This window comes from Onychomys torridus, chromosome 5, assembly GCF_903995425.1.
Source record: "Onychomys torridus chromosome 5, mOncTor1.1, whole genome shotgun sequence".
Taxonomy (NCBI): domain Eukaryota; kingdom Metazoa; phylum Chordata; class Mammalia; order Rodentia; family Cricetidae; genus Onychomys; species Onychomys torridus.
Genome location: NC_050447.1, coordinates 104482730 through 104502372, shown reverse-complemented (window position 1 = coordinate 104502372; position 19643 = coordinate 104482730). Strand labels below are relative to the sequence as shown.

Below are 19643 nucleotides of genomic sequence, written 5' to 3'. Positions count from 1 at the left end.
ACACAGATTTGCAGAGTCATCTAAATTCACTAAGTCAATCTCTTCCCATCTATTTACTAAGTTCCCACCCTGGGCAGATAATGGGTCCACAGTGACATATACAGTTTCTGTCTTTAAAGAGTTGACAGTCAGAAGGACATATCAATGAACTTGGAAATGGCCATCAAGAATGGCCAGTGCTATGCTGTAGACAAAGACACTAGGTAGCTTCAGTGGTTGGTAAGCAGTACTGGGAGGAGAGACAATCTTCAGTTGAACCTTTGGTAGCTGGAGCCTAATGTGAGGAAGGTAGATACTGAGGCTGTGCCCCTGAAGGAGCTATTAGGACCCTAACTCTGCCCCACCCCTGTTCATGTGCATGTGTTTGTAGGTTCTGGCCCCATATTCAGCTCTGCTCAGACCCATCTCAACATGTCCACAATTCTTAGTTACTGGTCTACATAGTCAACCATGGAGTTTGTGGTCCTTTATCACGTGTGGTTGCCACCATGCCTTCCAGCAGACTTCTCTCAGATTACTTCCAGAAGGCAGAATATAATTCTCTTTTTAAGGGGCTGCTGGCATATACACCTCATTTGGTCCCATCTTCTGTCGTATCTCCCCAGATTAAGCATTTTCTTCTGCTAAGGGAGAAGGCCAGCAGGGCTGACAAGATTTGTCTTTCTCAATGTTCGGGCCATTTTGCTCCCTGATCCTAAAGGAGAGAAGGCAAAGCTGGAGATAGAGTGTGAAATCATTTCTCAGTGGCACAGAAATGCCACCCTTCTCAGAACCAAACAGAGTACACATGAGAGGTGACGTGCTTCCAGAAAGGACACTCCAACCTCATGGGAGAGGGCTGCCTAGGTGAGAAGTCTCCCAGGGGAGAGGAACAAGGTACCTGTGAAGACATCCTCAGGATAGCCTTCCAGCCACTGGCTTGAGCTGAAGAAGGCACATCCTGGTTGGCCTCAGATTCCCTGGAATTCAAAACTAGATATAAATTGAAGAAAAAAATGCCTCTGCTAGAAAATGTGAGACATTACAGCCAACCCTACAGTTCCTTCCCAGAAAAATGGCGTGCATGGGTGCCATGTTTTTCTGAGATAGGTGAGTATTGCTCATGTGCAAGGCACAACAGTGTTTGTCCTGGAACTACCAATTGATTACAGGAAACCAAACCAACAGTCAAACTTGTACTGGAAAGAAAACTTTAAGACCTGGAGCCCAGCAGAAATATAAAACTACCTAAGAACTTAAGCCAGCAAAATCCCTTCAAACAAGTGTAGATTCGAGTAGCAGAATTACTTGGTGAAAGCCTGGCTGTGTGTGCTGACGTGAATCCATCTATGCTTATGGGGCACAGGGAGCTCCTGAAGTAGAAGTACTGGGCTAATTGGTTACCATTTAGTAAAGTCAAGATTACCCTGATATTCTGGGTATCCTACAGCCAAACTGAAACCTATGCCCAGAGCTCTGTGAAGCCCTGAGCTTTTCACAGCCTAGGCTGCGTTTGTGGGCTGACAGGATTCTTATGAGATGAGGCGATATAGACATTCACAACCATGTCAGGAAAAGAGATTTAGCCGAGAAAGAGATTCTCTGGCTTGGCTTCTCAGAGAGAATTACAGCCAAGGTATTCTGGGGGACACCCGGGTTTCTATCTATACCCCGTGCCTGTCACCTAAAATCTGCCCTATCAGAATGCTGCCTCACTCTATGTTACCCCTGTGACAACAAACTCAGAGGATCTTGAAGTATAAAACAAACATTGTCTGGAGAGATGGCTCAGCTTCATTAAGAGTACTTACTGCTCTTCCAGAGGACTGGAATTTGTTCCCAGTCCCCACAGATGTGGCTAACCACCCCTGTAACAATAGCTGCAGGGGGTCAGATCCCCTTCTTGGCTCTACAGGCGCCTGCATGTGCATGCACCTACACATAGGCAAACGCACACATGTACTATAAATCAACTTTTTTTCTTAAAATGAAAAAAAAAAAAAAACAAAACCCTGAATCCACCAGGCCTTTCAGAACACAGCTCTAAGGGGGAAATGGCAGGGAAGAAGGAGCACAGGGTGAATAGGTGCTCCCCTCAAACACAGCTGAAGATTCAGGCCCATAACGGCACAGTTGTGGAGCTGTCTCTGTCTGTCTCTCTGTCTCTCTCTGTCTGTCTCTCTGTCTCTCTCTCTCTCTCTGTCTCTCTGTCTCTCTCTCTCTCTCTCTCTCTCTCTCTCTCTCTCTCTCTCTCTCTCTCTCTCTCTCTCTCTCTCTCTCCAGCTGAACGCTTTCAAAGCTCTGATTTCAAGGACACACAGGCAGCCAGGAAGGAAGTAGGGTGCTGACAGCCTCACCGAGAACCCAGCAGATGGAGGAAGTATTTCAAGGGCTGCCAGGACAGCCTTAAACATGCGCCACAGTCAATCTTCCTAGAAATGCTTTATTTATCAAATATTTAAAAACACACAGTTTGCTTTGTGAAGCAAGTTTACAGCAAAATCCATGGCATATGCAAACAGTGCGTGCAGGATGGCAGGGTGGCAGGCGTCCTTGCCTTCCAGGCCAGACATGGCAGAACCCCAAAGTATGGGCTCTAAGCCAGAGGTCTCTGAGTCCTGGCCCCTCACAGTTCTCACACTATGACGTGGGTGCACATGGGAGCAGGAGGGCGTGGATGTCTTTCTCTGTGAGGTTGGTCCACCTTGAAGAGTGGGAAGCATAGAGCAGTGTCTAACAGAGCTGGCCTGCCTGCCTTTCTCTTCTCGTCTACTTTAGTAGTCTCTGGAGACACGTTTCTCAAAGCAGGGAAGATAGGTCCAGAAAAATCGATCTTCCCTGCATCCCTGTGACAGTGAGCAGCAGTTAACAAAGACTAGGTGAGTCCCACTTACAGCGCAGGACTCAGCTACTGAAGAGGCAACTTGCAAGAAGATGTGTGTGGTAGGGCAGCCTATGGCAACATCAAAATGGATACAGCAGCCACTTGACTTAGGGAGATAAATAACAAAAAGGAAGACCTTAACAGTTTCACAATTTCCACCAGTAACAACAAGAACAACGAAAAATATTGACCAGTAGGAAGGACAAGACTGACCGGAATGAAAGGGCATTTAAACTTTGTTTGAATTGTTGTCAAAATGTCACCCATGCAAAAATAAGTTCTTAAAGCAGTAGTGAAGGCCCTTCCTGTGTAGGACAGAATGCCCAGACTCCCAGAATCCTCTGTTGCTGGGGCTCACACTCCTCTACAGAGTAAGGGCACCTCACACGTGCCTTAATCAGCTGCCAAACTCAGCCTGCCGGCTTTCCTTGTGCCTGGCATACAGCCACTAAGGCAGTACACCTAGGCCTCTTCACAATGAAGCAGGCCCGTCGCTGCTCCAATCCCAGAGTCTAGCTGCATCTCAAAAGGTGGTTTCTATCACCATTTTTTATCCAGGACAACAACAGGGGTGTTTGGGGCTTTTAGTTTGAAACTCGACATTAATAACTGCTCAAGGACAAGAAACAAGCTAACAGTATGCTCCCATGAAACTTGGATACTTTCTCCCTGTGATGGAGTGTTCCACAGCCTGCCTCTTCAATGGTGCCTTCCAACGAGGGCAAACTAAATTCCAGTATGTGCATCCCACTTTGTTTCAGGAGTACTCGCCTGGTCATTCTGGGCTTCACTGGCCTACAGATCCCTCAAGGGTGAAGCCATCAGCATGCATGGCTGTAAAATGAGACAAGACTTGGTGGTCCAAACCATCAAACATTTTCCAGAAAATTCAGCATCACTGTTAAAGCAGCATAACATTAAGGAAAAAGAAAAGAATTCACATGGCAATTGGGGTGAAGCATCTGCTAGGGGAAGAAGAGTCACAGTCACCCAGGATGGGGCAGAGACTTTGGTGAAGCACCAGATGTGGGTGGGGTTGAATGTTCTCCAGGACGCTAGCTATGGTTTGGGGCCTCGGGGAAAGAGCAGTTCCCAACTTTTTCTTCATTTTCCCTTGGGATAATATACCCCAGAATGTTTTGCATCTATAAGATGTATAAATGACTTCAGTTCACGAGACTCAGTGGGCTGCTGGGATGCATCCACAACAAGTAGCTAATGAGATATCGAACCACAGCCAGGCACACTGAAGTGGAATTCCACATGCCACTCAAAAGATGAGGTAAGTCCGCATAGTTAGGTACATAAGGGTGTGTCACCATGTTTCCCCCTCTCTCTCTTTTTTTAAAGGCAACTTCATGTATATGTATAGAAAACTAAAACAGGTTTAAAGAACAGACTGAACTCTCAGCTAATTCTAGGCAGGAAGATTTAAATATAAAATGCTTTTCAGTTTTCCCCTTCTCTAATTGCTGAAATTTTCTGTAATGTGTGTTATTTATCAAAGGCTTCTTTTTAAAAATAAAAAAATGGCACCCCAATGCTCCATTGCTTATTGAATATATACTGTTGAATGACTTAAGAAATATTAAGAGTACCATGTTAAAAAAATCAAAAACAAATAAAACCCCCAAAAAACAAACAAACAAACAAACAAACAAAAAAACCAAGTGTCATGTGTTTGAGAACAGTTGACTCTTCCTAAGCATGGAAGAAACAGAAATTACATTGTGGTAGGAGAAAAATCCTGAAACATGGCAAAGCCACCTAAACAAAACAGTTACAAGAAAGGAAGGGGCCGGATTATGAAGGCAAACGGGGCTCTTTGGGATTCTGTGAAAGAATGTATTTTTGGAAAAGCCCAGTAATTTTGAGGCTCTGTCAACCTACTATTGGCACAAGGAAGCATCTCAGATAGAAAATAAGTGGAAACAGCCCACTTGTCTGCTGATGTACAGTCAGCAGCTGTTCTGCTGGTTCCCAACCTGTGCAAAGGCTCCTCCCCTCCAGTGTTGCCATGGAGACTGCTGATGGCCAACAAAACAAATAGAAGGGGAAATGGCACAGAACTTTAAGAAACTATCTCTAGTATTCAGTCTCTTGATTTCTTTCTCTCTCTTCCTTCCTTCCTTCCTTTCATTTCTGAAAAGAAAAAAAACATAAAGCCAGCAACAGTTCTAAAGAATGAGAGGCACAACCGAAAGGGTAGACCACAAAAAATGCTTTCTAGTCATGGTTAGCGAGGACATCCAAACATGTCCCATCTTATGTCTCCCCGATGCTTTTTGGCTCAAGTAGGTAACCACAGAGTTCACCAGCTGGCTGTCAGGGAAGGCCAATGAGAGGGGGCACCCAGGATGCAGGGTCCATTTAGAGAGACTCTGCATGGCCTGGACTTTGTGACCTAGACTGGGGCTGAGATTCAGGTCCCTTCCCTCAGTGGGCGTGATCTAGGAGAACTACAGCTCCTCCATCCAGGAACACGTTTCTCTGTGGGTGGGCACAGTAGTCTCCAGTTAAGACTTGACTTCCCTGAGAAATGGACCAATAATACTTATTCTGCCTTCTCTAGTCGGGGATTCACACTGACAGTTTTCCAGTCTTCAAGCCAAAGCCAGTCTACCCCAGGCTCAAGCCAGCATTTAAGTACATGTAAACACATCACTGATTCAGTTTCACAGTTATAAGCCAGGGCACAGTCACCAAAATACCAGCACTTGTCAAGACCTGGATGACAGTCACTCTTGCGGGACAAGCTCCTCTGTTGAGCAGATAGAGCTGTTTTCTTCATAAACCCCTGTTGTTGTTGTCTTCAACTGCGAACCCACTTCTTAGTTCTTCCAAAGAAAAGGGGCGTCAATCAGCTGCCATGTCAGAGTATTTACAATGGAACAGAATCCTTCATGCAGCTGGCTCAAAGGCTAGATCACTCCTGAATGGAAGAATGACGGAGGGATCGGTGGTAATCTGGAGAGCTAATGTGTTCAGGTATATCGTAGCCCCTCAGGAAATGTCCACTGTTTTGTTGAGCAAAATAATACAGCTGTTTGGCTAGCAGAGGTTCCACCTTTAATTAGACATTTTTTAAAAAGACATTAGTAGACATCAAAACACTAGCAGACATTAAAAAACAATCTTTTAGCGCCATACAGTTGACACATCATGAAATGACCCTCAGGCTCTAAGCAAAACCACAAGCTGTATAATTTAACATAGCAAAGCATTTTCATGTTCAGAGCCATTTGAAAAGCCAGTTTTGTTTGCCCTTACAATACCTGGAATATAATATCCTGGAAATAGAATTCTTGGTTTTATAATTGAAGCTAAATATGGCATTTTCAAACCAATTGCCTCTTGGAATCTATTTAACTAAACGACTGGACATTATTAGGTGAAATGATCAAATTAAAAGGTTAAATAAAACTTAGGATAGGTTAGGTTCATGAGTTTGACAGGGAGAGGAGATGACCCTGAAGGACCAGTTGACTGTGCAATATGCGCAGCTATGCTTATGAGCATAGATCACATTCCCAATCAAAGCTGGCCTTTAGGAGATTAGACAGCGTTTGAAAAGCACATGAGAAGCAGAGATGTCAGAGCGCAGCTCTTAGTACCAACTATTGAAAATTCCTATAGAAGGGAAGATAAAGAATGCCGGACACACACAGCTGTGGGTTGAAGGCATCCGCCCTGCTGCTTCAGTGGTAACAAACTTTGGCTGGAAGCAGGTTGTGGGTCCCTGAGCTGTGTTGCTCACTGGGGCCTGCTTCCTCCTGTGCTATTTTAAGAGCTGCATTTATTTTCCCAGGTGAGTTGACATTTACTTTTCACTTGTCACTTCTCTAAAAGGGCCTGCTCCACAATGTGCAACTGGGCAATGATGTAACTGGGTACTCACATGAGCTGTGATGAGCTTCCTCTGCCTCTGGGGGTCTGGAAACTCCTCACCAAAGCACAGAGTCACCTGGAATCTTGGTGCTGGCCGGCCATGGTGAGCAAACACTTGCAGCTCTGAGAACCCACAAGGAAAAAAAAACAAAACAAAACAAAACTGCTCAGACACCTGGTAAAGGGGGCCAAATGGAAAACAAGAGCCATGTGTGATTCTGCTTTGGGAGAGCCCAAACTCTATATCACCCTAAGTCCAGCCCTCAGGGCAGACCCCAGACACCAAACCAAAACCACATGTTTGCGTTCACATGTGATCTCACACGCTCGTTTTACTTCATTATTCTTGAGGAACATGACCAAAGTGTAAGAACTTGGTTCTGCAGCCCTGGACTCACAGAAATGCACAAGATCAGAGAAGGGCATGAGGGTGGACAGAAAGGACAAAGAAAAGTCATCATGGTGAGGCAAACAGACAGCACAGGCAAAGAAAACATTTCAACTTAAAAAGTCAAAATGTCCTGGTGGCCTACGGTTATTTTTAAACATCACTGCCTAACCATGGAGGCCACGTGGTGTTTGGGCACCAAGGACATCTGTCTCCCACACCAGCTGTTGGCAGCTGTGTCCCACTTGGTACTAGGTCGAAAACTACAGACCTGACTAGGCTTCAGTCTGACTTTGGAGACAGAAGGATGCATCGAGAAGGGGCTGATGAGGCCCCTCTGGCAAGGCTGTACTTACTGAGGCTATTCCTACCCGAAAGACATGAACCAGACAAGAACACTGTTGAAGAGAAACCTGCCCATGGCTGGGGCACTGCCACTAGCAGAAAACTTGCAAGGCCCTAGGTTCCATCCCCAGCACTGCTACAAAGAACAAACAGAAAGCCACAACCGATCATTGGCATTAACCCTTGCTCTTCCTCCTGGCGCTGGGTTCCCAAGTCTTGTCTGCCTGAAACTGACATGAAGGAGCGGCCCTTGCAGAGCAGCCCTGAAGGCTCTGCCCTTATCTGATAGGAAGGCTCAACCCTATAGCCTATAGGGACTGTCCCTAGTAGGGTGCAAATCCTGAATGGGTAGATATCAAAGATTTCCATTCCTCTCTGCAACTGAAGAGCTTCTAGAAGCTCACAGAACCAACTTCCTGCTTTTCTTTCTCTTTCTTCTTCTTCCAGAATTCAAATCAAACCCAAATGGTTTAGTCACAATGTGTAAAGTACTTAGCCCGTGGCTGGGAAGACGCCTACACCACAGGCTAGTCAGAGTAGCAAGTGAGTACAATTCTCTGAGAAAGTCCACCTCAGCCTGCTAACTCAAGAACATTGGGTGGGAAGCCCGAGGTGCAGGGGCTGTTGTGCCTCTCAGCTGCAGCATTTGCTTCCCTGAGCCTCAGTGAGGCTTAGGGTGGAGGCTGTGGGTGGCAAAAAGAACAGGTCCCACTACAGATGAAGGAAACAGAGATGAACAGCTCTTTCTTATGGATAAACAAGAAGTCCATCCCATGGTGTCCATTCTACTATGGCACCTGCCTCCTGGATCACCACTGGGAAAAGACAAACACGACTTGTGTACCCCCCCAGCCCTGTCTCTGGCAATTGTCATTGTTCTGGGCTATCTTAGTCAAGCAGAGAATTGGCAGTAGCCTTCCAGGGGAACACATGAGGACTTCCAAACCCCAGGGCAAACATAGGATGTGCAGACAACCATCCCAAGAAGTTGCTTTCTTTGCTTTAGACTATGAACACTAGAACTCAACCCAAGGGAGGGAACACAGTCCCGCCAAGGCTTAGGTCATGCCCAGCTCCAAGGGTCTTCACCACGTATCCTTCACCTTTCTTAGGAGCATGTTTCCTTTGGGAAATGAAGGAGTATTAGGAAGGAGTGCCTGAGCAAATCCTGGGCACTCAAAAGTCTGAGAAAATGCCACTAGCAAGCAGCAAGATCACTGGTGCTTTATGTCTTCACTGCGAATGAATGGAGGGAAGAGGCACACTGAGGATTCAGGGCAGAGTAAATCAGTGTTGGGGAGACATCTGCCCTCCCATATGGTAACAGCACTAGTTAAAGCAGCTCAGATAAAGAGTCATCCCATGTGCCCACCAAGGAATACACGGATAAGGAGACTGTCATGTGATACAGATAATAACAGATGATTACTAAACATTTAAAAGAAGGAGCGCCTGCCATTTGTAACAACACGGATGAGCCTGGAGAACATCATGAACTCATAAAAGTAGCACTGCATGGGGGTCACCTGAAGTGGGAAGGGCCGAGGAAGCTGTGGGTCAAAGTCAAATATAAACCCTCGCTAAGACAAGAGGAGTTTACTGAGCACAAGCTCAACAATGGCTTATCTTCGTGACAGTAATAATGAACTATGCACTTGAGAACAGCTGAGAGCAGATTTCAAGTAGTGTTCTTACCAAAATAAAAAGAGATTAGCATGCAAGGCAATACACACGCTAATTAGTGCAATTTAGCCCCAACAAGGTGCACATACATTCTAAACCACCATAGTGTGCACGGATGAGAGGAGCAAATCAAGTTCAGGTTCAAGAACTGGAAAGCACAGGGAAAGCCAAGGTGTGGGCAGTTTGGAAAGGGCATAAAGAAGAAAGCAAGCTGAGGATATGATGGGGAGATGGGCAGCAGCCGCAGAGTAGCCTACTCCCCCAAAGACATCCTCTGCTAGACAGGCGGGGAAGCTAATGGCTTCATGTAAGCCAGCCCAAATCAAAATTCAAACAATAAGAAGTATAGGTCCTGGAAAACATGACTAGAAGCCTTCACATGCCAGAGATAAGGCCAAGCTTTCTCAGCATTTCCCCGCTTGCTAAAGCTGTTCCCTACACTCTCAGCCTTGGTCCCACCTTCAGTGTGGTACTTTTGTAAGGGTGACACATCTCATAACCAAGAATGTTAACAATGTGCTTCTAACCTTCTCAGTTTTTCTAGGAACCCCTAATAAGCTGTTGTGTCAGCAGATAAATTTGCTGAGAGTGTAGAGCCAGTATAGTAGATAGAACCTTGCTGGGTGAGAGAGGCATGTGCTGCTGAAAGCCCACATTTTAATTCATTAGCCAGGTGTGATGGTACACACATACAAACCCCAGGTATCCCCAGTTCTAGGCCAACCTGAGCTACATAGATCCTGCCTCAAAAAAGACTAATAATAATAATAATAATAATAATAATAATAATAATAATAATAACAATAACTTAAGATATCAACCTGCACCATAGTCTATCCTGGCCAGTTCATATGGACCTCTTCCTGGCCCTTTGCTAATAAGGGGAGCATGCAACAGACAAAGGTAAGACACAAATCAGGCAGAAACCATATTCCTGGGTGAGCTCACTGACCTCAAGAAGAAGACCCCTGCCTGGGGTAGACAGACCCTACAATTTGGGACCTTCCTGGCCAGTACCCATTGCCACCTCCATTCTAACAGATTGTGAGGTGTATTACCTGATAGGAACTGCTGCGTGTCAAAGAGCTTGCAAGTCTGGTCTCTTTCTAGTTTGTTGGGCCGATCACTGCACAATGCCAGGGGCCCATCCCAGTAGATCCTGCTCTGGCAGAGTCTTTTGGCATAGAGCCCATCTGGGGCCATCCAGAGGACCAGTCCCCTCTCCAGGTGGTTCAACAACTTTTCGATGTTCTTCCTCTGCCCACTGTCCTCTGGGTATGGGAACAGGACCTGGTCCAGGTTGCTGACATCAAAGGTATGTCCGTGGGAGATCCGGCAGCCTTCAGGGCTGGACGTGGTCAGCTCCTTCACTAGGATGTCCCGGTAATACAGGCAGATATGCATCCGGCAGTCTGTGAACAGAACTCTGGAGTCACTGCTAATGGACCTGGGACAGATACCACAATGCTCAGAGGCCCAAAGACTCAGTGACTACCACACTGATATGAAGTATAGCAGATGGACCACTAGAGTGTCAAGATGCTCTATGAACAAGCAGGAAGTCCTAGGACCAAGGAAGTCTGGGAGATGTTAGCTGCCTTTGTCCCTTGCAGATTCTTAGACTAGAAAGACACTTATTTTTCTAACATGGCCATTTTCAAATGTTGATATAGCCATTTACTCATCTTGGGGAGAGGTGTATAGCTTGGATTTTCAGCCCAATTTTACTAGACAGCACCTCTGTTATAAAGGTGTTTGGGGATGATGATGTTAGTAGTGATGGCATTTTGTCTAAAATATGAAGTAATACCACTGACTGGGAATTCATCTTTCAGCAAAGTCAAGTTGGAGTTCAACTCTAAGATTAATCTCTACTAGTAGAAACTACAGCAACATCTCAGAAGAAAAGCAAATGTGTCAACATTTGGAATTTCCCTAACGTGTCAACCATGATGTTGTTTAAGTAAAAACAAAACAAAAACAAAAACAAAAGAACCCACATAGATATGTTGGAGGTAAGCGCTGAAATAAGAATTTCTGGCCTATGACAACTGATACTTTTATTTTCTTATTTTAAGTCAATGTTCTTGGGGCAGGGGAAGGAGCTGATGAGAAAATGCTCTAAGAGCCAATAGTCAACATTAAATCTCCTGAAACCTCTCTAAACTTTGTGTTCAACTTTGAAACAAACCCAACAACTCTATTTTCTATAGCTTTAAGACAGGAATTTATTGACAGATGATTTTATTGATTTCAGAAACCATTTGAAAACACCACCCACAGGCTTAAAGGGCAACCTGGGTGTGGAAAGGGCTCCCCAGGCAGAGACGATGCCCGTGGTGGTTGGTTGGAACCCAAACAATGCCTGGAAAGAATAGCTTTCTGAAAAGTGCACTCCTGGTTGATAATTAATTATGCAAACCAGAAAAAGAAACCCACAAAACCCTTGTATTCTTCAATGGTAGGTTCTGAGACAGCCCACAGCATGGTGTCTTCCATTTCTGCCTCTATAAACAGCAAGTCAGGCAATGCACTCAAAGAGAGGGGGCGTTGGCCATCTGAGGTGGCTGGTAAGGCAGGTTTCATTTCATTTAATGTCACCAGAATCACAAGATTGCTGAGATATAAATAGCTATGGATTTCCTACTCTTGGGGCACCCATACAAGTCTCAGATGTTCCAGAAGAAGGTCTTGAGTTTTCTAGACTCAGTGACAAGCTCTGATGCTCAGAAGTGTCCCTCTTCTGCCCTTAAGTGGCTCACAATGTCTCCCTGAGCATCAGATTTGGAAGGAACTAGGTGACCAGACTTCTTCTTCCCCAATAAACAAGGGAAGTGTCTAAAACTGTCAAAATGTAGCTGATGTTTTCAATCACAGACTTTTAAGGCAGCCATAGGCATGGTGAGAATTCTAATGTGCAGGCTATTTTTAATATTCATTCCCATTTGAAAGCATCAAAAAATCATCTAAAGACTAAATAGACATAGGATGCATATTTCAAGTATGTTGGAGCTTCCTTAAAACAGGTCAGCATCTCTAAGTGCAGGCTTAATTAGTAACAGAACTTTAAAATCAGATCAAATCCATACATACTCAAAAATTCTATTGAAGTTGCAAGGGAGACAGAGCAATACGGTCCTTTGGGGGCCATAAGAACTTCTGGGAGACCAAGGTCCAGAACCAGTGTCCCTGGAAGCAGTTCAGGACCACCTCTTTGTGGCTAACTCTGAAAGGACAAACTGTATTTGGTAATGAAAAGCCCTTGTGCCAATTGAAGTCTCTCTACACTGTGAAGTATGTTGGCTGGAGGAGAAGCCTGGCTACACATTCCTAGAAAGCTGGGCAGGTAATGATGTAGAGGTTAATGACTTCTTCCAAATAGTGTTTGGCTAGCAGGTACTCCTGCAGAGATTTCTAGTGTTCTTTATACGCTGTAATATTTGCAAAGCTCGGGCCATGCCTACTCCAGACCCCAGAGCCTGTAAGGTAAGAGTCTAAATCCTCCCCCAACCTACCCAGAGGAGAGATGCTACCTCCCTCAGAGCCTTAAAGGAAGTGCTACACTCACCTGAGAGCGCCAAGGCTTCAGCAGACCTTATGCTTGGCTCTATGGGGATTCCAGGAGCCTGGGACTCAGGTGGGGCACAAGCATAAAAGGTTCCTGTCACCTGGCAACCTGCATTTGCAAATAAAGATCAGATGACATCTAAGCAGAGAGTCCAAGTTCAGGGGGGCTTTTGAGTTGGGAGGAGCCATGCCCTGTCACCTTCTAACCCAAGCTTGATGGGCTCTAAAGGTCCACTACCAACAGAGTGTGTGATTATGAGGCTGAGGCTAAAGTCCAAAATCAGTGGGAAAAATTCAGGGTGATGAAGAAAGGCGTCACAGCCCAGCTCTGGATGGAAACATGGAGCTCTCTCCTTAACTTCTCAACAGGGAATATGGGATGGGGTGGAGGATGGGGGGTGGGGGTGGTGTATTTGTACCAGCTCACACAGCAAGTTCCCAGCAGGACCAGAATTCAGATTTCTGTAAGGCTGTTAAAAAATTAATAAATTATTTGATCCTCATTTATTCTGCTTGCCATTTGTAAGCTTTGGGGAAAATGGAACCATGTTCCCTGGCCTCAGAGAAGTTACATCACGCTAAACCAATAGTCTAAGCAGGGGTGGAATGTGGATGCTGGAGGGCGGTGAAATTGTGACAAGGAAATTATTTCCAGGATAATAAAAAAGGACTACATGTGTGGTGACCCGTGTCGAGACTTCTGTTTAAATAATGAACTTGGCAACCTTAGAAGCTTGTGTTATGCCTAGCCTGGTGGCACAGGCCTGTAATCCCAGCTTCTCAGCAGTTCAAGGCAAGAGGGTCAAACAGCAATCTAGCCTGGGTAATTTAGCAAGACTCCCTCAAAATACACAGTTAAAAACGGGGGCAAGACACAGCTCAGTACAGTCGCCTAAATAAATACCAAATAATGAAAGCTTTGCTGAACATAGTTTGTGAAAATTTCTGTGTCCAGTTAGTTGGTATTTCTTCTAGGGGAGCTCATTCGCATCTGACACTCCTCTGTAGAGAAGTTTTGTGAATTACTTTTGCTCTGGTCCTCCCTTTGTACCAAGAACAGCTACAAATGACTCATTACTGCTCAAGGGATACAAACTACCAATGATCTCCTGAAGTCACAGCTCTCCATCAGTAGTAAGGGACAATTCAGAGGGGGACTGACAAAATCTGTCCCTCTGTCCTAACACGACAAAGAAAGCAGAGTGTTATGGAGAGTGAAAAATGAGTTAACCAAATAATTGAGACAAGAAAAAATTAGACAAGCTTTATAATTCACGTCCATTGGCATTGGACACTAATAGATAGCCATTGCTTTTCTCTATTTATTAAAAATGGGGATGTTTTTCTGCTGCTTGAACGATGTCTGGGGTCTTTTAATGAAGTCCCCACACAGAGGGATACCTATCATGGCTCTGAGGACTTCAGCATCTTACAGGATAAGGCAAGATCCCTCCCCACCCCAACTTCAAGTGATGTCTCTCTGGCATTTCTGTGGAAGGAGAAAAACCTGTGTGCTGCCCGAGAGGATCACCCAGGGTTGCCCACACCCTGAGCCCAGGTGGTTCTTCTGTCGCCTTCCCGGACACATTCCTTACCATTTTCACAAGATGGGCCTTGCCAGTGATGGCTGCGGGGGCCAAATGTCACAGGACACTGATATGGGATTTCTGGATGTGACTGGTCGGGGGCATAATCCCTCCAGCTTCTGTCATGAGGTGGCATCATGTAGTTATGAACCTGCTGACAGAGCACAGGCATTGCTGAGAGGAAAACATCAGTGGGTGTTAGGGTGCTTTCTTTACCACCCTAACTCCTCAGAGAACCCCTTTTCTGGCCAGCAGCCAAGTCATTTTGTCCAAAAAGTGGCATGAACTGTCTACCACACTAGGTAGAAAACAGCCATAGAGGGTCTGAAAGCACAATGAAGACATGTGATTTGTGTTAAGTTTCATCATATGGCTGAGCCTGGCATCAAAAAATGCTGCAGCGAAGTCTGCTCTTTTTAAGCCACCAAAGTGAATAAAACAGTACTGTAATTCACATCAGGGAAGCTTAGAGAAGTCAGCTGCCCTGTGGTTTCACATGACAAAGTTCTACTTCCAAAATCCTTGACTCCCACAAAAGGTCTCATTCCCAGAAGATGTGACCATCGGTAGAAGAACACATCTCCATAGGTGGGACGACACATCAGACTCCCCAACTTAACCACCAGGGAGAGTGACAGCACTTTGAAAGGAGACATCCTCCTCTGACCAGGGCTTTGTTAGCGTTTGCAGTAGCCATAGCAAATGGTAAGTCCTGCTGTTTTCCCCTCTCTGTGGAGCCAACCAAAAGACTCAGCCTAGCCTTCCACAGGCTCAACAGTCCCCCACATACCTGAGCTGGCAGTGAGCCGTAAGGCGCTGTCATGGGGTAGGAATGGCCCATGGCCATCTGTGTGTCTTCCAAAGTGAGCTGCTTTGCTCCTGTGTTTGAGGAAGAAGAAGAAGAAGAAGAAATAGCACTAAAAGAAGGAACTGGCTTAACTGAATAGCAAATCTTAGAAAAATACCTGAGCACTTCATTCTTAGAATGCATAGCCATGTTAACCAATCAGGTGGTTTTGGTTTTTCTGTTTTTGTTTTTGTTTTTTCCAAGCAATTCCCTCCAACAGTTACTTGTCTCTGCCACTAAACTGATTAAGCAAGCTCAGACTTGTGTGTGACAGCCAGAGAAAGCAATACCACACAGGGCTCTGTGATCCACCTAGTGCTTTCTGGCAGTGAGATGGTGCCTAGTTGAGGCACCCTGCATGACTGGAACAAACGCATATTCCTGGGCTCTCATCTAGACACACCAGTCGGAATCTTTGAAAGAGGGAAGTGAAGATCTAAATTTTCATAAGTACCCCAGCAGGCCATAGAAATGCTGGCATTTTTATTACAATAAATGTGAATATTTATGGGGTGTGCGGTGTGCTTTCCCCTCTAAAAATTGCTTAATTATTAGAGGATATTAGGTAAGTAAAACTTCAATGGATCTTGCAGCTTTGGTTTGGAATTTCGGTCCACATCCTAATTGAATGGAGTAACTGTAAATACTTAATGCCTGCATGTGCATAGCCTCACACCCACGGGCTTTAAAGTCTGAGAAGTAACTCTACATTAATACCACAAGGTTTTCACTTATAACCCAGAGAGCATGGGCAAAGAGGCTGCTAGGAGTAGCCGTGGGCAGGAGGTAGCAGTCTACAGAACAGAATTAGAAAGTGACTCTGAGTAGGAATTAAGGCTCTGTGAGTGTCCCACTGCCTCTATCCTGTGACCTATACTGGGGAAAACCCCTACCTTTTTTGGCTCCTTCTGGAACAATCCTGTAGACCTTGTAAGGGTCGGAGATATCCAGCTGGCTCCTCTCTACCAGCTCCTCGAAGTCATTGCTCTTGTTCAGAGCACATCTTAATCTTGTCTTCCAAGTTGGAGGATCCGGCTTGTCTATCCCTTCTCGGAACTTTCCTTTAAACAGTGCCCAGGCCTATGAATGAAGAGAAGGAAAAAGCCAAAGTTCAGGTCTTCAAAAGGAATCTATAGATTGTGTTTCTGAAAGGAAGATTGGTGTCTCAGATTTGCTGTTGGCCAAAATGTGGAACATGATGATACCGGAGTTCTCTAAGGAAATAACTTCTCACCCAGGACCCTGCAGTAAGATAGGGAGACCCCCTAGTCTGGCCTATACGCACCCAGTGCCTGCATCAAGTGTGGACAAGACTAGGGAGCTGTGGAAGGGACAGGCCCCAGAGAGGACATCTACGAAGTCACACTGAGGTACTTTGAACAAATTCCCGCAGGAAGTCCCCTTCCCCTGCCCTGCTGGCAGGTGGAGGCTGGGGGCTTCACAGTCCAGTGAGCCAGCTCTCTGGGGACATCAGTCCTAAGGGACTCGCATGGTGTGTGTGGGGGGGGGGGGCGCGGGGGGAAAGCTCCCAGAGGAAGATTTGGAATAGACCAAGTCACCCGAAGAACAGAAACAGAAATGGAAGCTTCCAGAACTAGAACCAGACAGTAGAGGAGCCCAACCAAAGAAACAAAACCTAGAGAAACTCAGAAAGGTAGCGAAATAGGGAGGGGGAAGCCGAGAGTGGTCCTAGTAGTCTGTGGTGGCAGTGGCAGGAAACGGCCTAACGGGCTGTACAACAGGCGCCCCAGCCTCAGGGCACCTCCTCGCCCCAGGGATGCTCCTGGAGCTGAAAGTGCCTTCCTCCACACAAACTTGGTGTAGGGACCCGATTTTCCGTTTGTGTGATCCCCGGAGAGCTTGCAGCCTCTTCCCCTTCTCCCGGGGCTTCTGTCAAGCAGGACCCGATGCTTGAGGGTCTGGCCTCTACCTCGCGGGGCCCACCCGACCTCCCGGTCCCTTGCTCTGGAGGCACAGCGTGTCCAGAGCTGACGACTGACTCTCCTCTCCCCTTTCCCCACTCTCCCGCGCCCTGGGATCCCCAGTGCTGGTAACCTTGAAGAGGGCGGCGTCCTCCTCGCGGTTGTAGTCCTGCTTGCCCGCGTGCTTCCACGGGATGCGGAAGACGCTCTTCTCCTCGTTCTCCCACACCAGCCCGGGGTACTTGCCGCTGTCGATCTGATCGATCAGCCACTGGCGGAGTTTCCCGTTGCCGCAGCTCACCGCGCTCATGCCGAACTCTGCTCCCCGGCTGCCAGCCTCCAGGTTCATGCCGTGTGCCAACCTCCTCCCGCGCTCGCGCGCTGCGGGGAGATAAACTTCCCTGCAGCCATCGCCGCGTCGTTCTCGGGGCGCCCTGTCCCAAACTCTTGCAGTGACCCACGAGGCCCATGAGTCCCCGAGGCTGCGAAGTTCTCGCGTGCGCGTGCGGCGCCCACGTCGCCAGAGGCCCCCAAGAGAAGGTACTTTGGAGAAGGTGTGGGGAGCATCCCTTGGCGCGCACCATCCTCAAGGTCGGTCCTCTCACCCCATCTATCTCAAGCTCCTAGACACACTCCACGTCTTGTGACACCCTGGGCGTCCCGTTTGCTTACTCACCCCTCTCTGCCCGCTGCACGCTGCTTTCACCCCACTTTTACCTCACTGTTTCTAATCTCGCCTTTTCCTGGGTTCAGGCTGCCCTGGCGGCCCCAGGCGCGAATGACCTGGCACGTGGACTAGCCCTTGTCCAGGTCCTGTGCCCGTGCCTTGTAGGTGTGGAGCACCTAGCTCTCCTCTCCCTCGGCTTTTTTTCTCGGACATCCTCACGCTGTCCCCGGGATAACGCCTGGCCTACCTACCCAGCCGGAGACAATTAAATGGGTCCTGGAAGCAACAAGTGGGAGTCTGGGTATGGGGCTCAAGAAGCGGGAGATTCCAGTCTGCAGAGGGTCAGCTCGACCCCAGGCGGGGATGAAGATGTGGCTAGGAATACTGGGTGCTGCGGACAGCAACACCAGCTCCCCTGCGCGGGAAGCGAAGGAGGGCGTGGGGGAAGGGGATCAGCGCCCCGAGTTTGGAGCACCTAGCTCTCCTTGGCCATCCGACCTAGGAATCGCGCGCTGGAGCCCTCTATGAGCTTGGGTCCCTTATGAACCAGTACTGGGAAAGTTGAGCCACAACAGGAGCAGACAGGCAGGGTCAGTGGCAGTACCCCTGCAGACAAGCTGCGGCCAGTGAGTGATCCTTTGATCGCTGACAGTCCCGTTAGATCGTCCCGCCCAGCCGTGGGGATGCTCTGGAACGCCCGTTCAAGTAGCCTCACACAGAAACCAACAGTGCCCAAGTCCCGGGCCAGCGCAGACTGGGGGAGCCGGGGGCCCCCTATCTTGCCACGTTCCCTCAGAGCTTGGGCTCAGGGATGGAAGCTGGGCTTCTCGTTCCCGCCCTGTCCTCTGTCACAAGCCTCACACTCCTCCTTCTGCCCGACTCCAGGTCTTACCTCACCCGCACTCTGAGCTGAGGGCAGCAAAGGGTCCCAAGTTCAAGTGGTGAAACTCGGAAAGCGAGGTGAGAAAGAGGAACTTTATAGAGCCGGGGGGCGGGTCTCGGCGCGGGACGGGGCGGGGCGGCTCCGCCTGCCGGGGCGTGGCTAGCCTAAACCAGGACCGTCCCTCCATCCCTGGCGGGTGCTAGGCCGAAGGAGGGTGTCCGGCTGGGACAGGAGCTTCGGACTGTAGCCCACAGGGTCAGGGGCTGTCCCCTTGCGAACAAGCTCTGACTTTGTCCAGTCTCTCTAGTGGAGGGAGCTTGGGACTGTGACACACTCGAAAATCCTCAGCCCAGTGGGACAGTCACTATGGCCCTTTCCAGTAGAGGACCAAGCTCACAAAGGGAATACTAGAACTTGCACCAAGTCTAGCTGATAACTAGAAACCGCTCAACTCTACCAGCGTGGCCAGGGCGGGAAGTGGTGGAGGGTCTGGAGCCCAGGCAACTTGGTTCTCACAGCACGTGACAGAACAGATAGACTGAGAGGTGGGGGTGGGGCATCCTTGGAACGAGTGATGGAGAGCCCTGTGTCTCTGCAGTGTTGAGAGAATATCACACTCATTAAAAAGAAAATAGAAAGGCAATTCCATAAACCATGGTCCATATACTGTGTCTGAAACGCTTACACACTTAGGATGTATGAAACTGATGAATTGAGATGACTCAGACAACGCACAGCCCCCAAAGTTTCAATTATGGCAACATAAAAGAGATGGGGGATCCCTAAGTACTCAGGTAATTAGGCACTTCCGGATGTCAGTTCACCTTAAAATGATAGCTTTAACCTCAGCCTCATGAGAGGCAGTTACCCGGTGGGGTATGAATGCCCCACACAGGAGGAAGAGCTAAGAGGACTGAGGAGTTCACTTCATTACCCACGTTGTCGTCGACCTCCAACCTCCAAATTTAACGCCCTGAGTTTTCACCCCTGGCTTTCTCCAGCCC

At 47.5% G+C, this 19643-nt stretch overlaps 1 protein-coding gene across 2 annotated transcripts; it reads right to left on the bottom strand.

The window, feature by feature from the left end:
* Positions 1 to 4522: 4522 nt before the first annotated feature.
* Irf4 (interferon regulatory factor 4) lies at positions 4523 to 18711 on the bottom strand. 2 transcript variants are annotated; one of them, XM_036188964.1, is made up of 9 exons: positions 18649 to 18711; positions 17223 to 17470; positions 16061 to 16247; positions 15111 to 15199; positions 14330 to 14474; positions 12736 to 12843; positions 10226 to 10579; positions 6762 to 6874; positions 4523 to 5930 (listed from the first exon to the last, which is right to left on the bottom strand). In XM_036188964.1, the coding sequence occupies exons 2-9, from the start codon at positions 17436 to 17438 to the stop codon at positions 5790 to 5792; spliced, it is 1353 nt and encodes a 450-aa protein (XP_036044857.1). In that variant the 5' UTR covers positions 17439 to 17470; positions 18649 to 18711; the 3' UTR covers positions 4523 to 5789. The 2 variants fall into 2 exon arrangements, with proteins under 2 accessions (XP_036044857.1, XP_036044858.1); XM_036188965.1 differs by having other exon boundaries at positions 14330 to 14471.
* Positions 18712 to 19643: the final 932 nt, after the last annotated feature.

Coding starts and splice junctions, on each gene's coding strand:
- Irf4 (XM_036188964.1), bottom strand. CDS start 17,438: ATGAACCTGGAGGCTGGCAGCCGGGGAGCAGAGTTCGGCATGAGCGCG. Junction 15,200..16,060: donor TCCAGAAGGAGCCAAAAAAG/GTAGGGGTTTTC, acceptor CCTCAAACACAG/GAGCAAAGCAGCTCACTTTG. Junction 14,475..15,110: donor ACGGCTCACTGCCAGCTCAG/GTATGTGGGGGA, acceptor GTGCTCTGTCAG/CAGGTTCATAACTACATGAT.